This window comes from Neltuma alba, unplaced genomic scaffold, assembly GCF_004799145.2.
Source record: "Neltuma alba isolate B1F8T4 unplaced genomic scaffold, ASM479914v2 tig00012638_pilon, whole genome shotgun sequence".
Lineage (NCBI taxonomy): Eukaryota > Viridiplantae > Streptophyta > Magnoliopsida > Fabales > Fabaceae > Neltuma > Neltuma alba.
Window position 1 is genome coordinate 32,528 of NW_021637075.1, and position 21,096 is coordinate 53,623.

At 37.6% G+C, this 21,096-nt stretch overlaps 3 protein-coding genes and 1 long non-coding RNA gene across 4 annotated transcripts; all 4 read right to left on the reverse strand.

Annotated features, from left to right (window-relative positions):
* Nucleotides 1-1,473: 1,473 nt before the first annotated feature.
* LOC114729454 (50S ribosomal protein L12, chloroplastic-like) lies at nucleotides 1,474-2,410 on the reverse strand. The gene has a single exon (XM_028916448.1). The coding sequence runs from the start codon at nucleotides 2,300-2,302 to the stop codon at nucleotides 1,730-1,732; it is 573 nt and encodes a 190-aa protein (XP_028772281.1). The 5' UTR covers nucleotides 2,303-2,410; the 3' UTR covers nucleotides 1,474-1,729.
* An 803-nt stretch (nucleotides 2,411-3,213) lies between these two features.
* Nucleotides 3,214-7,911, reverse strand: LOC114729464 (monodehydroascorbate reductase 4, peroxisomal). Its single transcript, XM_028916462.1, has 7 exons — nucleotides 7,645-7,911; nucleotides 7,138-7,189; nucleotides 6,341-6,421; nucleotides 5,415-5,533; nucleotides 4,831-5,050; nucleotides 4,586-4,704; nucleotides 3,214-4,138 (listed from the first exon to the last, which is right to left on the reverse strand). The coding sequence occupies exons 1-7, from the start codon at nucleotides 7,762-7,764 to the stop codon at nucleotides 3,404-3,406; spliced, it is 1,446 nt and encodes a 481-aa protein (XP_028772295.1). The 5' UTR covers nucleotides 7,765-7,911; the 3' UTR covers nucleotides 3,214-3,403.
* A 2,747-nt stretch (nucleotides 7,912-10,658) lies between these two features.
* On the reverse strand, nucleotides 10,659-11,775 carry LOC114729466 (uncharacterized). Its single transcript, XR_003738751.1, has 2 exons — nucleotides 11,491-11,775; nucleotides 10,659-11,339 (listed from the first exon to the last, which is right to left on the reverse strand). It is a non-coding gene; the product is annotated as an uncharacterized LOC114729466 (long non-coding RNA).
* A 5,326-nt stretch (nucleotides 11,776-17,101) lies between these two features.
* Nucleotides 17,102-20,566, reverse strand: LOC114729465 (myb-related protein 305). The gene is made up of 3 exons (XM_028916463.1): nucleotides 20,428-20,566; nucleotides 20,152-20,281; nucleotides 17,102-17,480 (listed from the first exon to the last, which is right to left on the reverse strand). Exons 1-3 carry the CDS (start codon nucleotides 20,564-20,566, stop codon nucleotides 17,102-17,104), a joined length of 648 nt encoding a protein of 215 aa, XP_028772296.1.
* Between the last annotated feature and the right edge of the window lie 530 nt (nucleotides 20,567-21,096).

The following is a 21,096-nucleotide window of genomic DNA, read 5'->3' on the forward strand; positions in this document are numbered from 1 at the left end:
AGCGTAGAAGCTGCTGCAAATGTTAAAAGGATCAATTCTTTATAAAATGGCTACTCTTGTGGTGCGAATATGTACACGGAACTTCCTACTTCACGCAGAGATTAGAACGTCTCAATTGCTTATAAAAAAAAGGAAAAAACACGTCTCAATTGCCCGTTTCAAATGGAATTCGATGAAGAATGATGACTTGCTTTCACAATAGAATAAAAAATTAAAGTACACTCAATGCCTCGAAGTATTTTTTTCAGATACATCTATCATTCTAAAATATTTTATAGTGCATCTAACACTCTGAAGTATTTTTTTAGTACGTCTAGCACCTTAATATTTTTTTATGCACTTAATACCTTAAAGTATTTTTTAAAAGGATGTCAAAAAAAAAAATTCAGGATACTGAACACATCTGGAAAAAAATATCTCAGCATGCTAAATGCATTTAAGAATATATTTCGAAATATTAGATGCATTTTAACCCTAGAATAAAACCAAATCTTGGATTTAATGCTGCATGGCTTGGTTTTCATTTTCAAAAGCATTCCAGAGGAGATAAGGACGATGCACCCCAAGCCTGCCAGACTTTCTTTGATGTACTGCTCTCCTCTAGCATCTAAAAACCCCTATTTTGGGATTCAAAGAGAGGGCTTGAGCCCAATAGGGGGAAGAAAGCCCAAAACGATAAACAAATCAGGGATCTGTATGAAAAGAGCAGAGCTTTTGAGGTGCTCCCAGATGAGCGATCCCATTAAGAAAAGGGCCGCATTCTCAGCAATTTCATCAACAAAACTATCGCACACCATCCAGGCATCCGGTTCACATTTCAGTTTATCGAACGATAATCAATTGGGAATATGTCACAAGTTCCGAAGGCGCTCAAAAATAGACACCAGGATAAACCAGTGCTGAAATAGAGACGAAGGGAATAACCGAAACAACTGACGCATGCCCATTTTCTAGCCTAATAACAAGGAGTAAGAGATCATTGATTTATTATGCAGCTTAAGTGCTTAACTAATACAAACGATACAACTCGGCAAGCAGCTCAAAATTAGGTTCTTCAAATGCATCAAAAAGTTGGCTAAACTTTTTTAACCCAGTCACTAATGAATTCGTAGCAAAACCCACACCTCCAACAAATTCGTCAGCATCAAACATTTTCACGCCTCCCCGAACTCAAGAGAGCTTCAGGCTATTCATTCTCAGTTAAAGCTGCCAGCAGGGCTTCTCCTCAAAAGGAGCCCTTGCATTTGCGGCAGATGAGTCAATTGAGAAACTATGATTCAAATCTCACTGGGCAATCATCAGTTGTCTAATCAGAGAGATCAAATCTTGCACAAAAAGATAAATTTGTTTAAATACAGCACTGGTTTGCGCTCTATCAGAATAGCTGAGTCATATAATAGCTTGTTTTCCCACAAATGATTCAATCACCAAGAAAACATTCAAAATGATAATTTACAGCAACAAATGCTGATGGAAACAGAAAAAACTCAACGTTCGAATTATTCTCCCAACTTTGATTCAAACAGTGACAGCAAAAATATAAGAGCTGCAAACCCATGAAATTAGAATGTGATTCATAAATAGAACTCCTCGATTACAACTGACTTGAAATTCAAGCATAAACAATCACATTGCACTGTACTCAACTAAGAAATAGCTATAAAATTACATTAAAGAAGAAAAATTAAAAGCTCAAATTCAACGAACCATCCTGCAGAGACTCTAAAGTTTAAGCAATGGAAACCTTTGCTCCCGCCTCTTCAAGCTGTTTCTTGGCGTCCTCAGCCTCATCCTTCGAAACTCCTTCCTTGAACTTCTTCGGCAACCCTTCAATCAATTCTTTAGCCTCCTTCAAAGCCAAGCTCGTCAAGGCTCTAACAGCCTTGATAACAGCTATCCTCGCGTTACTGGGGACGTCATCAATGATGACGTCAAACTCAGTCTTCTCCTCGGCGGCTGCAGGGGCGGCGTCGGCCGGGGCACCTGGGGCGGCAGCAACGGCGGCGGGAGCAAAGGCGGCAGCGGAGACGCCGAGTTTGTCTTGGAGGTAATCGACGAGGATCTTGGCCTCTTCGAGGGTGAGGTTGGAGATATCTGCGCCGAGCTTCTCGATCTTCTCGGGGGCGGCAACAGCGGCGAGGGGGCGGAGATGGGTGGCTCGTTGGGTAAGATTGGGATGGGGAGAAAAGGGGAATTGGATGGAGGGTTTGAAGGAGGCGGAAGAATGAGAGGGATAAGAGGAAGGAGTAGGTGTGGAGCAAGATGGGGAACGAAGAGTAAGAGTGGATAGAGTGGTCGCCATTGCGAATTAGCTTTCTGCTTGTCACTCTTCTGCTTCTCCTCTGCGCCTGAGCGAGGGATAAGAGGGAGAGCCGAACAAGATAGAAATAGAGGATAAGGAAAGAGATGAAAGGAAAACGGGTGTGGGTGCTTGTGGCTGCGTCTCCCCTCTGCAGTGACACAAATGCCCTTGCAAAATACTCATAATTATTCTACCACGGTCATTTCAGTCACCGAAGAGGGCATTTCCCCTGGACAACGGTGCCGGTCCTTTTCTCTTTTCTTTTTCAGAGAGTATTTGAAACACCTCGTCATCACTTTTTAGAAGTATTTTTTTATAAATTAAACAAACTCCTCTATATATTTTTTTATAAAATACTTCTAAAAGTATAATTTTATTCTTATCTAAACACCTCTCTAATCTTTTCTTGCAAATCCAACGAACACATTATCAGGAATCCCCTCTAATCTTTTCTTGCAAATCCAACGAACACATTGTCAGGAATCGAGTAAATGCTTAAGGAACCAGATTAAGTGCCAACTGTGCTAAGGATCATACTTCATGCTCCGATTTTGGCCAGTGTATTAAACTTGTTAGGAAAAACTGATTCCAAGGAAAAAGGCTGATGATAAATGGTGAACGTGCGTGCTCTGGGAAGGAATGCCCAACCTTCAGCCGGCAGCATCTGCACTTGCACTTCGGCACACGGTTACAGAATATGAATCCTCTTCCAATCTGTGTTGGTTTTTGGTTAGCTTGTAAAAATAGCATATAGAGTCTCCAAATTCATCTTCCCTTCTTTGTTTCTTGACGAGAATTATTACTGTACCTAGTAGAGAGAACATGGAATGATCGCAGGCCTCGAGGAGAGGAGAATTCTTTAGAAAATAGATCGACCTGTACGAGTGACTACTTCGTTTCGCGAGGAGGGGTGGGCATCCGGCATTAGAAATATATATATGTGTGCGCGCGCATATATGAATATTTTCCTTTTGGTACAAAGAACATGTAAGAAAAATAATAGAGCTGGAGGATTGCGGTCGATTAAGTTGATCAGATACAATGAAGTCATCCTATATTCTAAGCCTACAAATATTACAGCTCGGCCTCGTGTCAGAAATCTCACCATCTTCGACGCCTTCTACCGTAAAAATATGCGAGCGCAGCTATTGATGCAGCAAAAATAACTCCAGCGGTAGCATGCCAAGCATAGAGTGGTTTTTCCAGAAGAAGGCCAGGAGGACCCCCAACGTCAACAGGCGAAGAAGAAGATGCAGGTGGTTTCTGACTAATTGCTATCGCAAACCCCAAACCTTGCCTCTCCAACTCGGACAAGTCTTCAATTTCAGGCTTTAGCTTGGTGGCTTTGGCTATGGCTTCATACTCTTCTTTGGTTCCACCTTCAAGGAATGACCCAACGAGGTGACCCTTGCTCACCCAGTACGCTCCAAATGTACTGCCCGACATATCTCCATAATACACTACATCTCCAACATTATCCCCATAAAATTGCCAAGACAGCGAGAAAACTCTCGAGTAGAAAAAAGGCAGGTAATCGAATTCCCCTGTTTTTTCCGGTTCCATAATGGCAGCAACAACGTGGGTTGCAGACTTTCGTGCTGAATCCACGTGCTCAAGTCTACGAGTTTCCCCAAACAGCTTGACAGGAAAAGCTGCCACATCTCCTATTGCATAGACGGAACTGTTGCTTGACTGCAATCTGCCGTTTACCTTGATTCCGCCCTTCTCCAAAGTCAATTGGCCTTCAAATAGACCCGTATTTGGGCGAATTCCAATACCCACCACAACCATGTCTGTGGATAGCTTGCTTCCATCTCTTAGATTAACAGCTGTAACCTGTACAAAAAATCAACCAGATAATTGTTAAGGGTCATTTTAATTAAAGAATGTGAACAATTAAGAGCAGGCTCATTCAGTTCTTTTAATATCTCTGATGTCCTCCTACCCACCAAAGCTTTTTATGCTTCGAGCATGAATAAAACAAAAGTGAACTGCCCTTGTGCTGAAATTTAGATTTAAGATAGAGCAGGGCGACAGAGATTGAACTCTAGACTTTGGTGACAGGTAACCAATACGAACGGGTTATCTTTTACTCTTTTCTTAAGAAAACCTATTACCTTTATGAATAGATGTTTGATGTAAGTCCGATGAACGGGGGAGATCATACCTCCAACTAAGAAATAAGAGGCTAGTTCCCCCCGGTTCAGAGTTACAAAAGTTTGGCCAAGTTTCACTTTTAACCTCTAATATTACAGAAAAATAATGAAGAAAATTTTCAAGTACCTTCCCATTTGAGTCGAAATCAAACGATGACAGCACAGTTCCCTTAATGAAGTTTACTCCTTTTGATTTGTAAAAATCTTCATAGAAGTTTGCAATCTTTGGAGTGAACAAACGAGCCACTGTAGAATCAACAACACATCTACGTCATGCATGTCTTAGCAGCATGTGGTTTAAACTTGTGATGCCCGCAAACTGACACAAACAGGAATTGACAAACAGAACATTGTTGAAATGTCAGTGCTTACTGCAGTGTGCTTCAGGGAAGACCATGGTCACGTTTATTTTATTGATCACTAGGGATGCAGCGCACTCCATGCCTATGTACCCACCGCCAATGACAACAGCGTTTCCCCCAACACAGGATTGCATAACATCAACCAACCTATTTGCATCGGCCAAGTGTCGCAAATAGCAAACATTTTCAGCATCTGATCCACTCACTCCAAATTCTTCAAGCTTTAACGCCTGTGCTTGACATTGCAATCAAACTTAATATTCTTCAGAATTTATTTTAATAAAAAAGAAATAACAGAATCTACTGTAGCACATCTGTTATCTATTCTCAATTAATCCAACATAAACATCAAGTCAGGTCATTGAAATGGAGAAGCTATTCCTTATGCCTATTAAGATGTTCCCAAATCCTTCTCTTTTGCATGCTTCTTGGGGGCAGTGATGACGACGACATCTGTGCGCGTGTGTCTGTGTGGGTAACAAATCGCCAAAACCCATTCCCTATTGCTCTTTCGAAAACCAACACATGCAAGCACTAGGTTAACATGATGAACTGATAAAAGGGATTAGCCCACTAAGAGACTAGTTTCAATACCCGAGCACCTGTAGCAATGATGAGAATCTTATAACTTATGGTCTCTCCAGCAGCTGTTAATAGTGTTTTGCGCTTCACATCAGCAGACTTGACTAGCGTTCCAAGAACTAATTCAATTCCTGGCAAGGAAATAGAAGCGTTGAGAAGTAGATATTCAGCGAGGAATACCGTTAATTTACAAAATTAGTATCTTTTGAAAAAGCACGAAACCATCTGATCAGAAATAGAAATGACTAGCTGACGAAAGAGTCAGAAATTTAAAAAAGAAATCCACCATATAGTGGCATTCATTAGTCAGGCCTAGTCTATGAATATCAGTAGCAAAATATTGAAGTCATCAGGTAGTGCATTTAATTCGGGTCCTTTTTTTCTTTCACTTGTCATATTCATCTAAATATTAAAGTCATCAGGCAGTGTATAACAGATGAATTCTCGAATCCAGTCTCTTATCATGATTAGAATGGACACGATGCAGTCTCCTGGAATAAACTACGTCCCGAATCCCATCATCAATCAACTAATAATTGGTATGCCTATTGAGCTATAGCTTCCGAAGAATGCTGCAACATGAGAGGTGCAAATCGATATATATAATAAAATCTGCAGCAAACTACAAACCACATTATTCACAGGACATGAACAACGTGGCTCATTCTTTGAACCCATGCACTGCATGAAAAAAACCTGTTTCGTCAGTCGTGAAGGTTGGTGACATGAACATAATAGTACCTATCAACTGTCAAATCAAGTTTTTACTCTATCAAATGTCAATTATCAGCACCAAATAAACTCACGCACAAAGAGCATAGTAAGAGCACAACCACTCAAAAAGCGACCAAAAGGTAAAGTAAATAGGAAGCAAGCTTGCTAAATTACTATTAAAAAAAAAAAAAGAAATTGATATGAGAAAATCATTAGTTCATTACCATGTTCCTTATACCATTTTGGAGTCAGCCTTTCTCCGTTTGCACCAACACAAGTATGAAAGGCAGGAAGCCGTGCAGGGGCTGTGCATTTAAACTTCATTTCAGAAACTATTTAACAACCAAGCTAATAGAGTAAATAGAAAAAGAAAATGCAACGAAAGAAAAAGAAGTACAACTATCTATCATCCTCAACCATAGAGAAGAGCATTAAAATAATTTGTCTAAATGCAAGTACTATCCTGAGTTCCCACTTCGATTCCTCAATTTTACGGGGTAGCATCTTAGATTGACAAACAATTCAAATTTGAATAATTACATTATTGAAAATAAAGAAGCAACAGGATGCCAAAATAAGGTGCCCATGAATTCAACTTTTGAGGAAACTAATATAAAATTACAGTTCCCCAAAGAGCACTCTGACAATGAAATCTCCTGAACAATGATAAGTCAGAGAACGGTTGTTAATAGATAGATAGTTTTTAGAAAATAAGTGGTAATTAAATTTTGCAAACCTAACCGTTTAAAGATCATACAATGCTCGAAGAGGCTATCAAAATTGGAAGAATGCACTAACTGATTTATGAAGGGGCAAACAGACCACGTTGCCAAGGAGTATCTAATATAAAGTGTAGCAGAGTACTTATAAATTTGGTGCACAAAGGCCATGCTGTATCGATTAGTATCCGGAAGAGGCACATGTCTTCGTTTGCTCACACGAAGCATAAAATACATTTAATGAAATTTCACAAATCAAAGTTCGCAGCCGACAAGCTGCCATGGGAAAAGTTTATATGTACCTTCTGGAAGTAAAAATCCTTTGCTTAATGCAGGTCTCTCGTAAGGTGCAACCTGAAACACATTTGGGAATTTATGTATTTCTGACTATAAAGAAGAGATTCACTTATTTCTAGAGAATCACTTGAACAGGATGCCCTCATTCAGTCATTCTGGTTTAGAGCAGATTCTAATGCGTGCAACAACAATGAAGAACTAAGGCCAAAACTATAAATATCTTAACAGATATGCAGTAATTCAGCTCCAAGGTAAAATATAAGGCCACATTTATAGTCGTATTGTATATTTGAGCAAAATCCTCAACGGGCCAACCAAAGCCGCGAACTAAAAGACAGTATTGCCATGCACATCTCCAACATAAAATTCGTGAAAAAATTTGAAACAAGGCTTTAATTGGGGTTGTTGAGCACTATGAATTTGGGTAAAATATTAAGGAGAAAGACAGGCGCCAGAAAAGACACGAGCGCAACGAAGCCAGAAACCAGCGAAATAAAACAGAAACATCTCACCGGTTCTTCAGAAATTATGCAGAGTTCACCCTGAGAAACTCCTCTTTTAACGAACTCAAGAGCAGCATAGCCAGCAGCGACTCCTCCTCCGAGAATCACATAAACAAAAGCTCTTCCCATCTCCTGAAATTATCTGTCTTTCCCTCTTTCCCGTCCTTACCGGTATCTGGATTTCAAAGGCAGAGAATTTTTGGGAGCTCTTTCATTCAAAGACACTCCCACAAAACTTGAAATTAATAATTTTTAATCCATTTTATGTGAATGAGAGGCCGATGACGATGAACACGACAACGACGTCGAGGAGGAGATGATGAAGTACTTTTTTTTTTTCCTAACGTCGTGCCCCTCAAGGTACGGGATCCGCCGGTGGATAAGCAGGATCAGGGCCGTTGACAGCAAATCTCGCAGCGGTGTAGGCCCTTGCCCAGCGGGTGGGTCCCGTTAAGGCGTGGCTATGTGGGACCCGCGGCAACTGAATGAAACAAATCAGAAACGTCCAAGTGGCGGGCACGACGCGATCGAATGGGTATGGATAGGGGTTGTGTTGAGAACCGTGAGCGATGATGAGATGCTATTGATTGAATATCAATTTGAAGGGAAAGATTTGCGGATGAGGCTTTTGTATCTGCCACAAAATAAGGGAATTAAAATGTTGCCCATGTGTTTATTTACGATGGCTTCTTTTTTCTGCCATCTTTAAAATTAAAGCGCTTATGTATCAGTTTATAAACAAATTTAGCTTGATATATATATATATATATATATATTCCAACAGACGCATTTTAAATTTTCATTTTCGTTACTTTTAATGACAACTACCACTAGATAACGATGAAAAAAAAATTCTGATAACTATAGTGTATGGCCCTATGGATCTTCTAGAGTTTACCCTTTTTTAACTCTTTTAAATATAAAAATTTTCAAAGAAAATGCAAGGATCTACAATTTCAGATTATCTATTGAAATTGAGGAATAATCTATCCACTATCGCTTTATCAGATTCTATCCACACCACTCGCAATGAATTAAAATTTTCTATTACATTAATTATGATTTAGTTATTCAATTTTGATATTAATTTTATGAAAAACAGATTAGAAATAAATTACATTTGGCACATAACGAATACTACTCAAAATTATTAACCAACTCGTCATCTGTTACCGCAATTATGTGGCATGCCACATAATTTCAGTTACCAGAGGAAATTACAAAGGGATAGTTCCAACTGTAAATTACGAAAAGAAGAAAAATGCTCCATTAGACCCTAAGTTGGATTCACCGAAGAGAGAATATGCTAAACAATTGACTTAACCCGGGGTTATTAGGACTTAAATATCCATTTTCAATTGAAGCAGGTATTTTGTGTACACGATACTCGCTTTTTCTTTTTCATTGTGTTTTTGACTGGCTAATTTATATTTATAGGAAGAGTGCATAAGTGTTTACTGACTTCATCTTAAAAATTGGTTCTTCAGAAGGGCCTCTTTTTATTCGCAACTAACCTGACCATGAGATCATTTAATACATTGATCCCTTATTTGGTCGGTTATAAATCTATATATAGATATGACACTTCTAAATACTGTCATTTGAACAAAAAACCTCAAAGTAGTACTTTTTCCAGCTTATTATAACACCCCCCCCCCAAAAAAAAAAACACATACACACATGCACGCACATTATTTTATCACCCATGAACAATATAATTTACCTCAAATTTTATACAAGACATGAGTTCACAATCTACCTTCATACAAAATACGACCCTACCTGATGAGAAGTTGAGGGATAATATCATGCATGGTATTACGATGAAATGCTTTGCAAGTAAAAGTGAATACTGAATGCTACATTGAAAGTAATAACCTAAAGCCAATATTTGATTCTCTAAGCATGTAAGTACATGTTTGTAACAAATCCTCTAATGATTTTATTTTCATTATAATCAATATTTTATCCCCTACACTAGCATGTTAACATGTCACATTGTCGTATAACTACACTGGCTTTTATTTGTGGGACTGGCCCGCTTGAATTATACTCTATGCTTTATTTTGTAACTTATACGTTAATCTAAATCTTCTGTCTGACTCGGCTTTCCATCCTACAATGCACCACTCAAAAGGTAAACTCATGCACTTCAATAACCAGCAATAAATCGGCAAAAATTCGACTATGAGAAGACAGACCTTGAAAATAGAACCAGAATTCAACCAATTATCTATTAGAAACTCCTTTTCTTTCCCAATCCAATAATGCACGACTTTAAAAAACTATTGTAACAACTAGATCGATCAAGTCAGAAATTCTGCATTCAGTGCCTTGTCTATCATAGCATTTTTTTGACGCAAGGAAAATGAGAGGAGTGATAATATTAGGAATTTTAAGTTACCCCGAAGAATATTTGCTCCGGTACGACGTAATACAGAGTTTCTCATACCAAACTATGTTGCAAACGTCAGCATGAAGAACTGCACATTCAAGTTTGATATAAAACTCGTTCAAATAAAGGCCCCTGAAACTCAGATGGAAGAATGAGCAAAATGATATGTCCAGCCAAAAAGTGAAAGTTATATGCAGCATCCTTGATTTCACATGCTTGCCAAATGGATCTTATTAAATTCAAGTACAAAATAATTTATCATAAGACAAAAATGGCTTAAATTTCTATGAAAATGTTATCTGTGTACCTTTCTTAATAACCAAACAAGTAAAGCATATTTACCCGATTTTGAAGGCATGGCATCCATCCATTCTTATAAAGTTGTTACTCTGAATTTTTCCAAACTTTAGTTAGGGTCTGTCTATAGTTTGTATAGACTATGAACTGTCATACCAGTGTTCCTCGAACAGTTTACAATGAATCAAAACTGAACGTTTTTCTTCCTCTCCTCATGCTCTTTGCTTTATGTTTCCTGTTGATATACACACTATCTTTAAAAAGGAGCAGCGATACTTCCCTTTTCCATTCCAAAAAGAAAAGGAGCAGCGATACTAGCTAGTAGCTATTCTTAACTAATACAATGGTGGTAACTAATAGTTTCTTTTTTACACTATGTGCAGAAGTAGCAGGATGTATAAACAACTGTTGCAGACAATAGTCATAATATATTCAACTTCATAGTGGACGTCATTGAGGGGGGGAACTATCTAAAGTGAAAAGCATACCTGGAATGCCAGTGCCTTTACGTGAACCACTCACCACTCAATAGGTGTTTCAGATAAAATAACCTTATCTCCCCCTTACTCTTGCAGTCTTGTTCCAATTTTTTTCCCCCTGATCCCATCATAGACCAGAGCAATTTGAGCATTTGCAAGCAAATACGAACAGAAAACCAGTGTTACTCCAATACTAGTAGTCCAGCTTGGATTGGCCTCTGAAGGGCTAGTGAAACTTCGATGCTATTTAAATCCTCAGAGTTAAGGCCCATCTACTCATAAATCATAATTCAACCACTTTGCCGCATCACCAAAATAGACCATTGTTGACATCCTCCTCCAAGAAAAATGAAACTAACTGCGGAAATAGCATTTACACCGTAACTTCCATAAGTAGGTATATTCTTTAAGTATTCTTTAGGTTCAAAGCTGCATCAAGTAATCCATCGCCAACCAACTGCGGAAGTTGAAAGTTGTAACAATTGGCCTGAATCACCAAATCTCATGTTGGCTTTTGGCCCCTCCATTATGGGCTGGTTCAATACGAAAAGTCCAGAAATAAGTAATTTAATGAATTAATGAATTAATATCTATTTATATATTATTTATGATCTTATAAAATAACCAACAAGAGAGAGAGTTCTCTCGCACTCGGACGCACAGAGAGAAAGAAGGGAACATTACAGTGAGAACTCCTTCAACCAATTTGAGGATTTTGGTGTTATCTGTGGTGAAGCATGGCTGGAGTTCATCTGTAATCTCATTGTGCCGAGAGGAAACATGCTGAGAGATTATTCAGACTAAAACTCTGATCAGTGGATTAAAAAACTAACAAAAAGGCATGTATTCGTACTCCACACAGTAAGAGGCAAGATACAAAATATAAAACTCAAAGGTGAAATTCCAGTTACAGGATCGCAAAATGTTAAAATTCAGGCACTCCATGAACCTGCGTGTCCGCATTTGAAAAGAAGAGCCTAGGCATTCTTGCTGCAAGCGAAATACACAGGAGTGGATTAAAAATAATCAAGCCAGCAACAATAATAAAAGAAACACGAAAATAACCAGCAAATGAAAATGATACAACCTAGCCGAAAAAGAAAATTCAGAGCAAATCAAATTAATCTCGACAGAAAAAATAGAGATCACGCCAAATTGATCGGCAGTTATAGATTTGTCCAGGAATCAAACCACTCTCCATGGTATAGGGCACATGTTAGCGAGCTGAGAGCCGCTATTCGCGAAACAACAGAAGAAGAAGAAGAAGAGGAGGAGGAAACAAAGTACTCTCAACCGAAAACTGAGAGCAATAGGAAGAAAATTGGCAAATGGAACAGAATCAGAGGAGGGAAATTATACATTTTGCCTATAGGGCGTTTTATCTATGTCGTCGGATTGTTTTCCCTCTCCTCTTCAATGGCCAAGCTCGTTGGCGGGAACGCTATTTTCCATTCATGCTCGAGTTAGTGCGGCAAAACTACGAACGCAAAGGCTTCCCTCAGAAACTGAAACGACCAGTAAAGGACATCCTTTAAATCTGTCTGCACAACACGTGTCAATCTTCAATTATAATTAATAGTGATATCTCATTTACTAATCTCTATAAATTTAAGGCCCACTTTTTACCTTTGGGCCAATCTAGCGGATCAATAGTGTCGGTAAAGATGAAAAGAATAAATCCCGTCTACATCCACAAGTACTTGTGGATTAACTACATAGGCCTAGAAAAATCGGGGCCCACGAAGCCCAAACTTAACGTTTTCGTTTAATCTCTTCTGAACCGAAGGTTATGTATCCGGAACCAACAAAACAAAAAAATTATCAATCTATATAAAATACAAAATCCGGCATTATTTAGAACTTATGAGCAAACTGGCTTTAAATTTTGATCCTTGTAAAAAAGCGTGGATAGTTAAATACTGCCTCCAGTCCTAATTATAAGAGCCAGTTGACTAATTTAAAGAAATTAAGAAAGTAAGTTGAGTTAGTTATTTGTCCTAAATAGGTATTATCTTTCTTAAAATATCCTTACTAATCAAATGTATTAATTAGAACTATAATTATTAGAAGGATTATATTAAAAAAATTTGAGTAAATATGAAAGACAAAATAGATTAGGGTCTTATATTTAGGATTAAAATAAAAGTCAAATAGGGTCTTATATTAAGAACCGGAGGTAGTATTAACTACAAAAATGGAGAAGGATTTTAAAAAAAATACAAAGTGCATGAAATTCAAAATAATATATGCTGCTTATAATAATAGTACTCATATTTGATTGAACTCCTGCTCCTTCTATTTCTCCTATTCACTCTATTATCTCTTGTGTCTTATTTCGGCTTTCTTTTGCTTTGCTTGAGTTTACTTTGTAATTGATCTCTAAATTGACATTTTAATGCGTGGTTGCGCGGGTACAGCTCATCATGCACATTTATTTGATTGTTTATTCTGAAAAATCTCATATACCTATTTAATTACTTCAGAAAAATCTAATATACCTGTTTAATTACTTAAGAAAAGTAGCATAACTGCTGATTTGTTGATGCTGTAACTTTATCTTTTTGGGCCTGTTATTAATTAATCGCATAACTGTTGGATATTAACAACGAAGAATGGATATCACTTTTTTTTTTCCCCTCATGACAACCAAAAGAGCATATTTTAATGGCAATATTATTGTCACATCTTAAAATCTGTTGTAAATTAAACTGCATGATACACAAGTAGTGGAGGGCTGGATGCTGCACGTAGTTTCTATTAGCAAGTTATTGGTGATCGATCAGCGACTTGGCCTATATGACGCTCCATATCTTTATTTACTGTAACAATCGTTTTCTTTTTTATCCACCTTTTAATCTTTTTTATTTAAATTTTCTCTGCCTAAAATCATCATTATGAGTATATATGTCAATTATAAAATCACTAATGCATCAACGTATATACACATTTAAATCTAGAGCAAGCTTTTCCATCTAAATTATAAAAACGAAGCAACTTCTTTTCAAACACTGTAATATATCCGATGAGTGTGTAGTTAGTATACGTGATAAAAATTTTATAAATTATGCTCCTTATTTATTAGTCTCAGCCGTGTAGTATTTGACTTATTTTATTTATTATTTTAAGCCTCTTTTAAACCGTGAGCAGTGCAACTTTTATTTATAGTTCACTGGCATTCACATATACTACTAAATGAATAGCATATTTGGTTGTATGTCTCTGCATAATGTTAATTTATCTTTTTATTGGTATTATCATTTATTCTCTTGGGTCCGTTTACCATTCAAATTTTCATTCTATATTTTAATAGTAAACACTGTACGAAATGATTTTAGACGCTGTACGAAATAAATATTTAATATAAGTTTCGTATTATAAAACGGAGAAGAGTGATTTTTGAAAATGAAACCAAATCTACATGAATCATGCTGCTCATACTCTCTTAATAAGCGTAACGGTAACTAAGCAAGAAGTTGATATGGGAGTGGCTGCGCAAGTTTTTTAACTGTTTAAAGCAAAGGAACGGTGTAGTTTCTAAAAGTGACGTGAATTTCCCATTACCAACTTCCCAAATGCCACGGGACATCATGATTCTTGGTTTTCCGAATTCGATAAGCAGCCCAACCAGCCAAAATTCCACTACTCGGGTGCTCATTACCAGTGGCTTCCAAAACCCAAAAAAACGTGGAATCTAATACCCACAAGATATCGTTACGTTTCATAATATATGGGGGTGATATTGAGGGCAAGACTGGCTTGAAGTGGAGAACTGATTTTTCATGTTACTAAATAAATAATACTCCGGTACTTAAATAAACCCCGTTTGACTTTTTGTTTGGTCCTAATTATAAGACTCCAATATATTTTGTCTATCATATTTATGCATTTTTTTCCAAGATATCATTCTAATAATGATAGTTCTAACCAACACACTAATTAACAAGGATTTTTAGGAATGACAACACTTATTTGTTACAAATACTAACTTAACTTACTTCCTTAATCTCCTCAAATTAGTCAACTGGGTCTTATAATTAGGATTGGAGCTAGTATATAAAAAGAATTTTATCTTATAAAGTGTAGAAGTGCTTTTTCAAGTTCTCCAATCTGGCCTGAGAATGTCAAGTCTTCGTTTTCTCAAGCTCAGAAACCGATAATTTTCATCGATTATTTATAAAAAACAGAGAAAAGAGGAATTTTATCCAACCAGTCATAAATCATGATAAAGTAAACACTGATTATTTAAAAGGAAAAAAAAATGCTTAACATCATTCTCCACCTCGTATGTGCAGACTGCTATCAGTCTAACAAACGAATCATTTTTCTTTATTGTTTTTTTTTTTACTTCTTTGTTCTATTGTTGCTTTTGGAAATCACACTTCTGAATAGATATAAAGCTGTCTCCCATCTTCGCCAAGGATAAACAAGAGGTCTAGAAAGTCCCCGCGCGAGGCATTGTAATAATCACCACATTACGTGCACAGGCCAAGAACTAACAAAAACTAATTGAATTAATTTCAGAGACACAAAAAAAAAAAAAGACTGAGGGAAGTAATAAATGAACAACTTGTAGGTGAAGATACACATTAATTATTGAAGGAGCAGTAAATAAGAAGGGGGGCCACGAAGCATGTACATATATATATATATTCAAAATGCACACGTTTTTTCCATTTAGTGGCCGACCTCCCACGTGGTCTATCCTTATCCATCACATGCAAGTAATGGCTTATTTTTGCGTGGGGATGCGAATTCGATATTCTGTGTCACACAAAACATGTGACCAAATACAAGGAGCGGCCCAGAAGCGTCGGGAAGGCAGGGGTGGGGCCCGCGAGGAAGATCCCTTAGTCGTACATCGTGAGATGAGAAACAACGAAAGGCCACAAAAGCAGAGCGTCCTAGTTTCCTATAATAAGCCATAACAGAACCCCAAGACAAGCCTCTCCCGTCACCCTCCCCTTTCTTTGTCTGTACAAGTTCTTCAGTCTAAAGTTGAAGTTCGGTACACCCCCTTCCATGCCCCTCCTCCTCTGTTATATAATTACATGTCGTCACCCTTCACCTAACTCTCCCTCACTAAATGCCAACAAATAAACCACCATCCTTCCATCTCAGTTCGTTTCATCCCCCATCCACATTAAAACCGCTAATTAAAATATACATACATATATATATATACTGTATATGTGTATAAGGCTCTGTGCATGGGCTTTGAACTTTCTGCTGGTTAACGTACGGAAGAGAAAAAATCTGCTTGTATATGGTAACGACGGACATGTGAAGAGGGATTCATCGAAGGCTGCTGGGGTCCGGGCAGCTTGAGGGAGACATGAGTTTATGAGGTATGATGATGGATATATGTGCATGGCTGATAATGTGTGGTAGGGCTACGTGTCGATTTTGTTGTGGTTTTAGTTAGGCAGTGTGTGTATGGGCAAAGGGATGTAAATGCAAGTTGATCATGCACGCTCATGCACTGCTGGGTTGTCATTCCATTTATGTGAAAAGAGGAGGACTAGTTCAAACGTATCTCCTACTTTTTTTTAATTTCTCTCTTTCTTTATATGCTTTTTATCTCTCATTATTTTCATTTTATTTTTCTATCGGAGTTAATCCAATTCGAGGCATTATTGAGTACTAAATGTGGATTCTTTTCCTAATAGAAATTTGAATATTGATTCGCTATATTTTGAGGGACTAACTCCCCTCTCACACCATTGATTATTTATCCTCAAACTATTTTTAACCTCACAAAGCGTTGGCCCGATTCATAAAAGTATGGGAGAATTAAAATTAAGTCCTACAGAAGAGAAATAATTATTAAAAGGTTCAAATAACAACTTGAACAGTTTGTAATAATAAGTTTTAGAATGAATAATATCAATTTTTGAGATTTGTTTTATAATTTTTTTTCCTGTGATCCTCCCTAAAAGTATCTCCCCATGAGCGCTCTGTAGGCACATATTTTTCTTTCCCCTTGGCCGCCGACGTCGTCGTCTAAACTCTAAAACCCCACTTTCTGCTGGGCCACTACGTAAATTGCTTTCTCATAACTGAATCTTTTATATGAAAATGAGGATCACATGCAGATAATAAAACAAGTTCCTATTATACAACCCATGCTGATACAGTTCTTAAAATATATAAATATATATATAGCAGGCAAAATACACCAAACGATAGCCGACTACATATACATATAACCCTAATAAAACATGCTGAGAGATAGAGGATTTTTTTTTTAAATATATATTATATATTTATTAACGTATAGTGATAATAATTAGTTTAATTAATCCCCATTAAGTATTTGCATATTAGACCAGAGATCCTCCATGCTCCAGTAGTTAGTCTCGTGACTGGTGCAGATGGAGGACTGATCGAGTACGGTTGGGAAAGGATGGGTTGGGAAGGGCTGATCAGTGAGAGTCGCTTGATTAAAGGAGGATGGAGAGTAAGTGTCCATCGGCTGAGAATCAGACATGGTGTTGGACACGTGGCTGCTGCTGGCTTGCTGATGATCTGCTGTCTCCGAGCTCATCTGGGCTTGATGATGCTGTTGCGAGCAGCTGTTCTCCGCCTGCTTAATGTGCTTCTGAATCCTGGTCCTCCAATAGTTCTTGATCTCGTTATCAGTTCTTCCCGGTAAATGCTTCGCGATCTTTGACCACCTGCATTATTTTTCTTATCGTCATTATTAATTTGGCGAGCCATACTTATTTATATCAAAGGAAAGTGACAGATATATATATATGTATATATATGTATTTAATTTTCATTTTTCTTGGATATAATTCGGTTTTCTTTTCTTCGGGATAATACAATCGTCAGTAGAATATTCTAGGCTGCAGATCTCACATGTACCTGTTGCTGAAACTGAACCAAGAAAGAACATATAGCGGGAAGTTAAGTTGTATGTATGGATTTTGAATATTATAATCACAGCAAAGATTTAATTTATCAGCATGCATATAAGAGACAATATAATTAAAGCGCAAACCGTGAATTTGTTGAGAACCTTTTGGATGATATGCAGAAAAAAAATCAGTGTGCGTGTAGATCAAAAATATTTAAGTTCCTTGGAAAGGAGGATGAAAGTGGAAGACGAAATAAATGGATATGTAGGTGAAAACAGAAAGACTAATAAATAGTGTCTGGTGGAGAGCATGTTCCCTGGCTGAGATTAAAAGAGAAGCGTGTCCAGAGTCACATATATAAGAAGACAAGTTGAGCTGTGAGATGCTTGGAGGCCCCTTTGGTACATAGAAATATGATTTGCCTTTGCCTTTGCCTTTGTAGCTGGGGCTCTCCGATTGATCATCAAAGTTACATCGGATTTCTCAACACAGAAAAGTATGCTCCAATGCAAACACTACTGCTTTCCTTCCCACTCTCTGATCCCATTTTCTCTCTGTTCATACCTCTCACTTCCCTGCTTTTTTGTTATTTCAGTAGCCAAAAAAATCTTTTTGAGTTTTTGAAATGAGATTTTCTAACCCTAGCGTCAGATAAAACTAGTTTATAAAATTGGTATCTAATGACAGATGCATTTGATCTGTGAAATAAGTTTTCTTAAGCCTCGCATTCGTTTTCGAACTTTCTCATAGTTTGGAGTTCTTTTAGAGTCTTTGTTTGATAGAGAGTTTTTGATGATCAGAATGAGATATCAGAAGTGTGTTCACAGGATATATCTGCTATATGTGTAAGTACTCTGGCCTTAAGTGAAGGTTCTCTATTTATAAGGAGACCAAGGCCCTTGTCAACAAGGGCCAGCATGGTTTGTGTCAATTTAATTATTGCTTTAATTTTTTTTTTCATCTGAATGAGAAAGCTATTGTCATGTGACCCACTCCTGTTAGTTCAGCCTAAAATGGAAATTTCTCCTGTCCAATTTATTTTGATTCTTATTCACAACTCCTATATAGAGTATTGCAGTTCGTCAAAATATCCAACTGATGTATTTAAACCAGTTTTTCTTATACTAGCTTTAATAATCATTAAGAAAAAAACTACTCCCTCCCTCCATCCGTAAATTTAAGACCCATTTTATAGTGTAATTTACGCTACAAAATGGGTCTTATACTTAGGACCGGAGGAGTACTACTGAGCTTAGAGTTTTAATTGAAAGATCTAAGTAACTTCTTCTTTTCTATATCCGTAGTCTATATCCTTTCAGTATCTTCCACCCTCTTCTGCTATATATGCAGCCTATCCTCCTTCTGTAAACATTCTACTTTATTGTTTACCATATCGATGATTCTTCATGAGTTAGATGAAGCCATGAAAACAATACTGATTTAAGGGTCTTTTGTTTGCCCGAACCCTCTCTCTCTCTCTCTCTATCCCATCTATCTCTCTCTTTCTATATCTATATGCAGTACGGCCCATTGAAGAAAGTATCTGGATTTTCAAAAATCAAATTTTACAACAGCTGATAGCAGCGGATCTTTATCTTATCCCATGCTGTTTGATCAACTTGACCATACAGATAAGAAAAGAAGAGAGACAGCTTGCATTTGAACTGTATGTTCATCAGATATTAAAAAGGGCTCGCGGAAAATTCAAAAAACAGAAGAGAAGGAAAGATACCTAACATTAACAAGGCCCGTTTAATTCACCGTGCTGCGTTGCCCTATGGATCCAACTCTCAGGTAATTTGAGGGCCTCTTTCGCTTGAAGGTCCACAGTATTGTTTATATGCTCCACCCTCATCGTATCATAGCTTGGAGAGGGAGATCGAGCGAGATAGAGATAGATAGAGATATAGAGAGAGAGAGAGAGAGTACTGAATACAAAAGGAAAGTAATAACATGGGGCTTTTAAAGGAAAACCCTCCTGTTCTTTTTCATTTTTTTCCTAAGGAAAAATTGAAAACCCTACTGTGTTCTAGCATATGCATGTATATGTGTGAATGAAATCAATCACGATGGATCATTATGTATGGCTCTAAATACTCAGAATCAAATTTCCCATAACAGTGACCGTACGTATTTGTGGCCAATATTATAAGTTCTTCAAAACCAGAAACCCCACCACCCCACAACCTCCCATGTGTTGGTCAATATTTTCTTGGCCGCAATTCCATCGTCAAATTAAACACTCTCTCTCTTTTCCCTTTTGAACAGACCTCAAAACCGCCTCATGCCGCCAGCCAGTGCTGGCCTGCCTTGTTCAAAACCAAATCCCACCCAAATTGAGAGAGAGAGAGAGAGAGAGAGAGTAATATCCTTTATATTTAACTTTCTTCAGTTCTAAGGATACCATTAGCTTCTGCATCAAGTTAATATGCACCAAGTATATTTCCAAAACATTATATATATGAATATATGTTAAATTCATCACCTGTTTCCCCACTTTGCATGAAGCTCCATGATCAAAAGCTGTTCCTCTGGTGTAATATTCCCTCTTCTAACATCAGGACGAAGGTAGTTTAGCCACCGGAGCCGACAACTCTTGCCGGTACGCTTAAGACCTGAGAAAAAAACATGAAGATATATATAACCATTAGGGTTTAAGGAGAAAAAGGAAAGGAGCGAGAGTAATAAAACACGTCAAAAAAAGAAAACAGAGAGATACTATATGTGTGTGTGTTTGTGTTGCGTGCGGGCGTGTACATACCAGCGGCCTTAGCTAAGGAGTTCCAGACACCTTCACCATGATTTGCGATATAGTTGATCAAGATCAAATCTTCTTCCATGGTCCAAGGCCCTTTTCTCACTTCAGGGTCCTGAGATGAATTGTACGGTTTCTTGTCCATTATGATCTGGTGCGTGTGCTTGATGAGTTTGCGTGTAGAAAGAGAGAGAAGGAGAGAGAGGAACAAGAAGGAGGAGGAGAAAGGTGGAGAGTGACATTGAGATCATAATGGGGGGGAGGGAGGGTTTAAATAGAGCGAGCAGGATTAATATATGATATGATTTATTAATATTCTAACTAGTGGCACACGTTGTTTCTTAAGTACCTAACTATGTGTATAATCATAATCACATTGCATTCATGTATTTTATATACACACACACTGTGAGGGTGAGGTGGTCGAATAGTAATGTGTCTCTACGTTTTCTCCTGAGTTATGTAGGGCACATGCACTATGTGTCTGCAGATATATACTTTTGTCGAAAGGAGAAATGAGATCAAATATTTCAAAAATATCTCTCAAGTTTCAGTGTGTTCGAGCACAGTAACGAAAGGGGGAAAAGTTAAACCAACGGTAAAAATATATGTATATATCCAGATTTTTTAGATTTTTGGAGTCCTAAAAATGGGGGAAAGAATATGACAGACGAA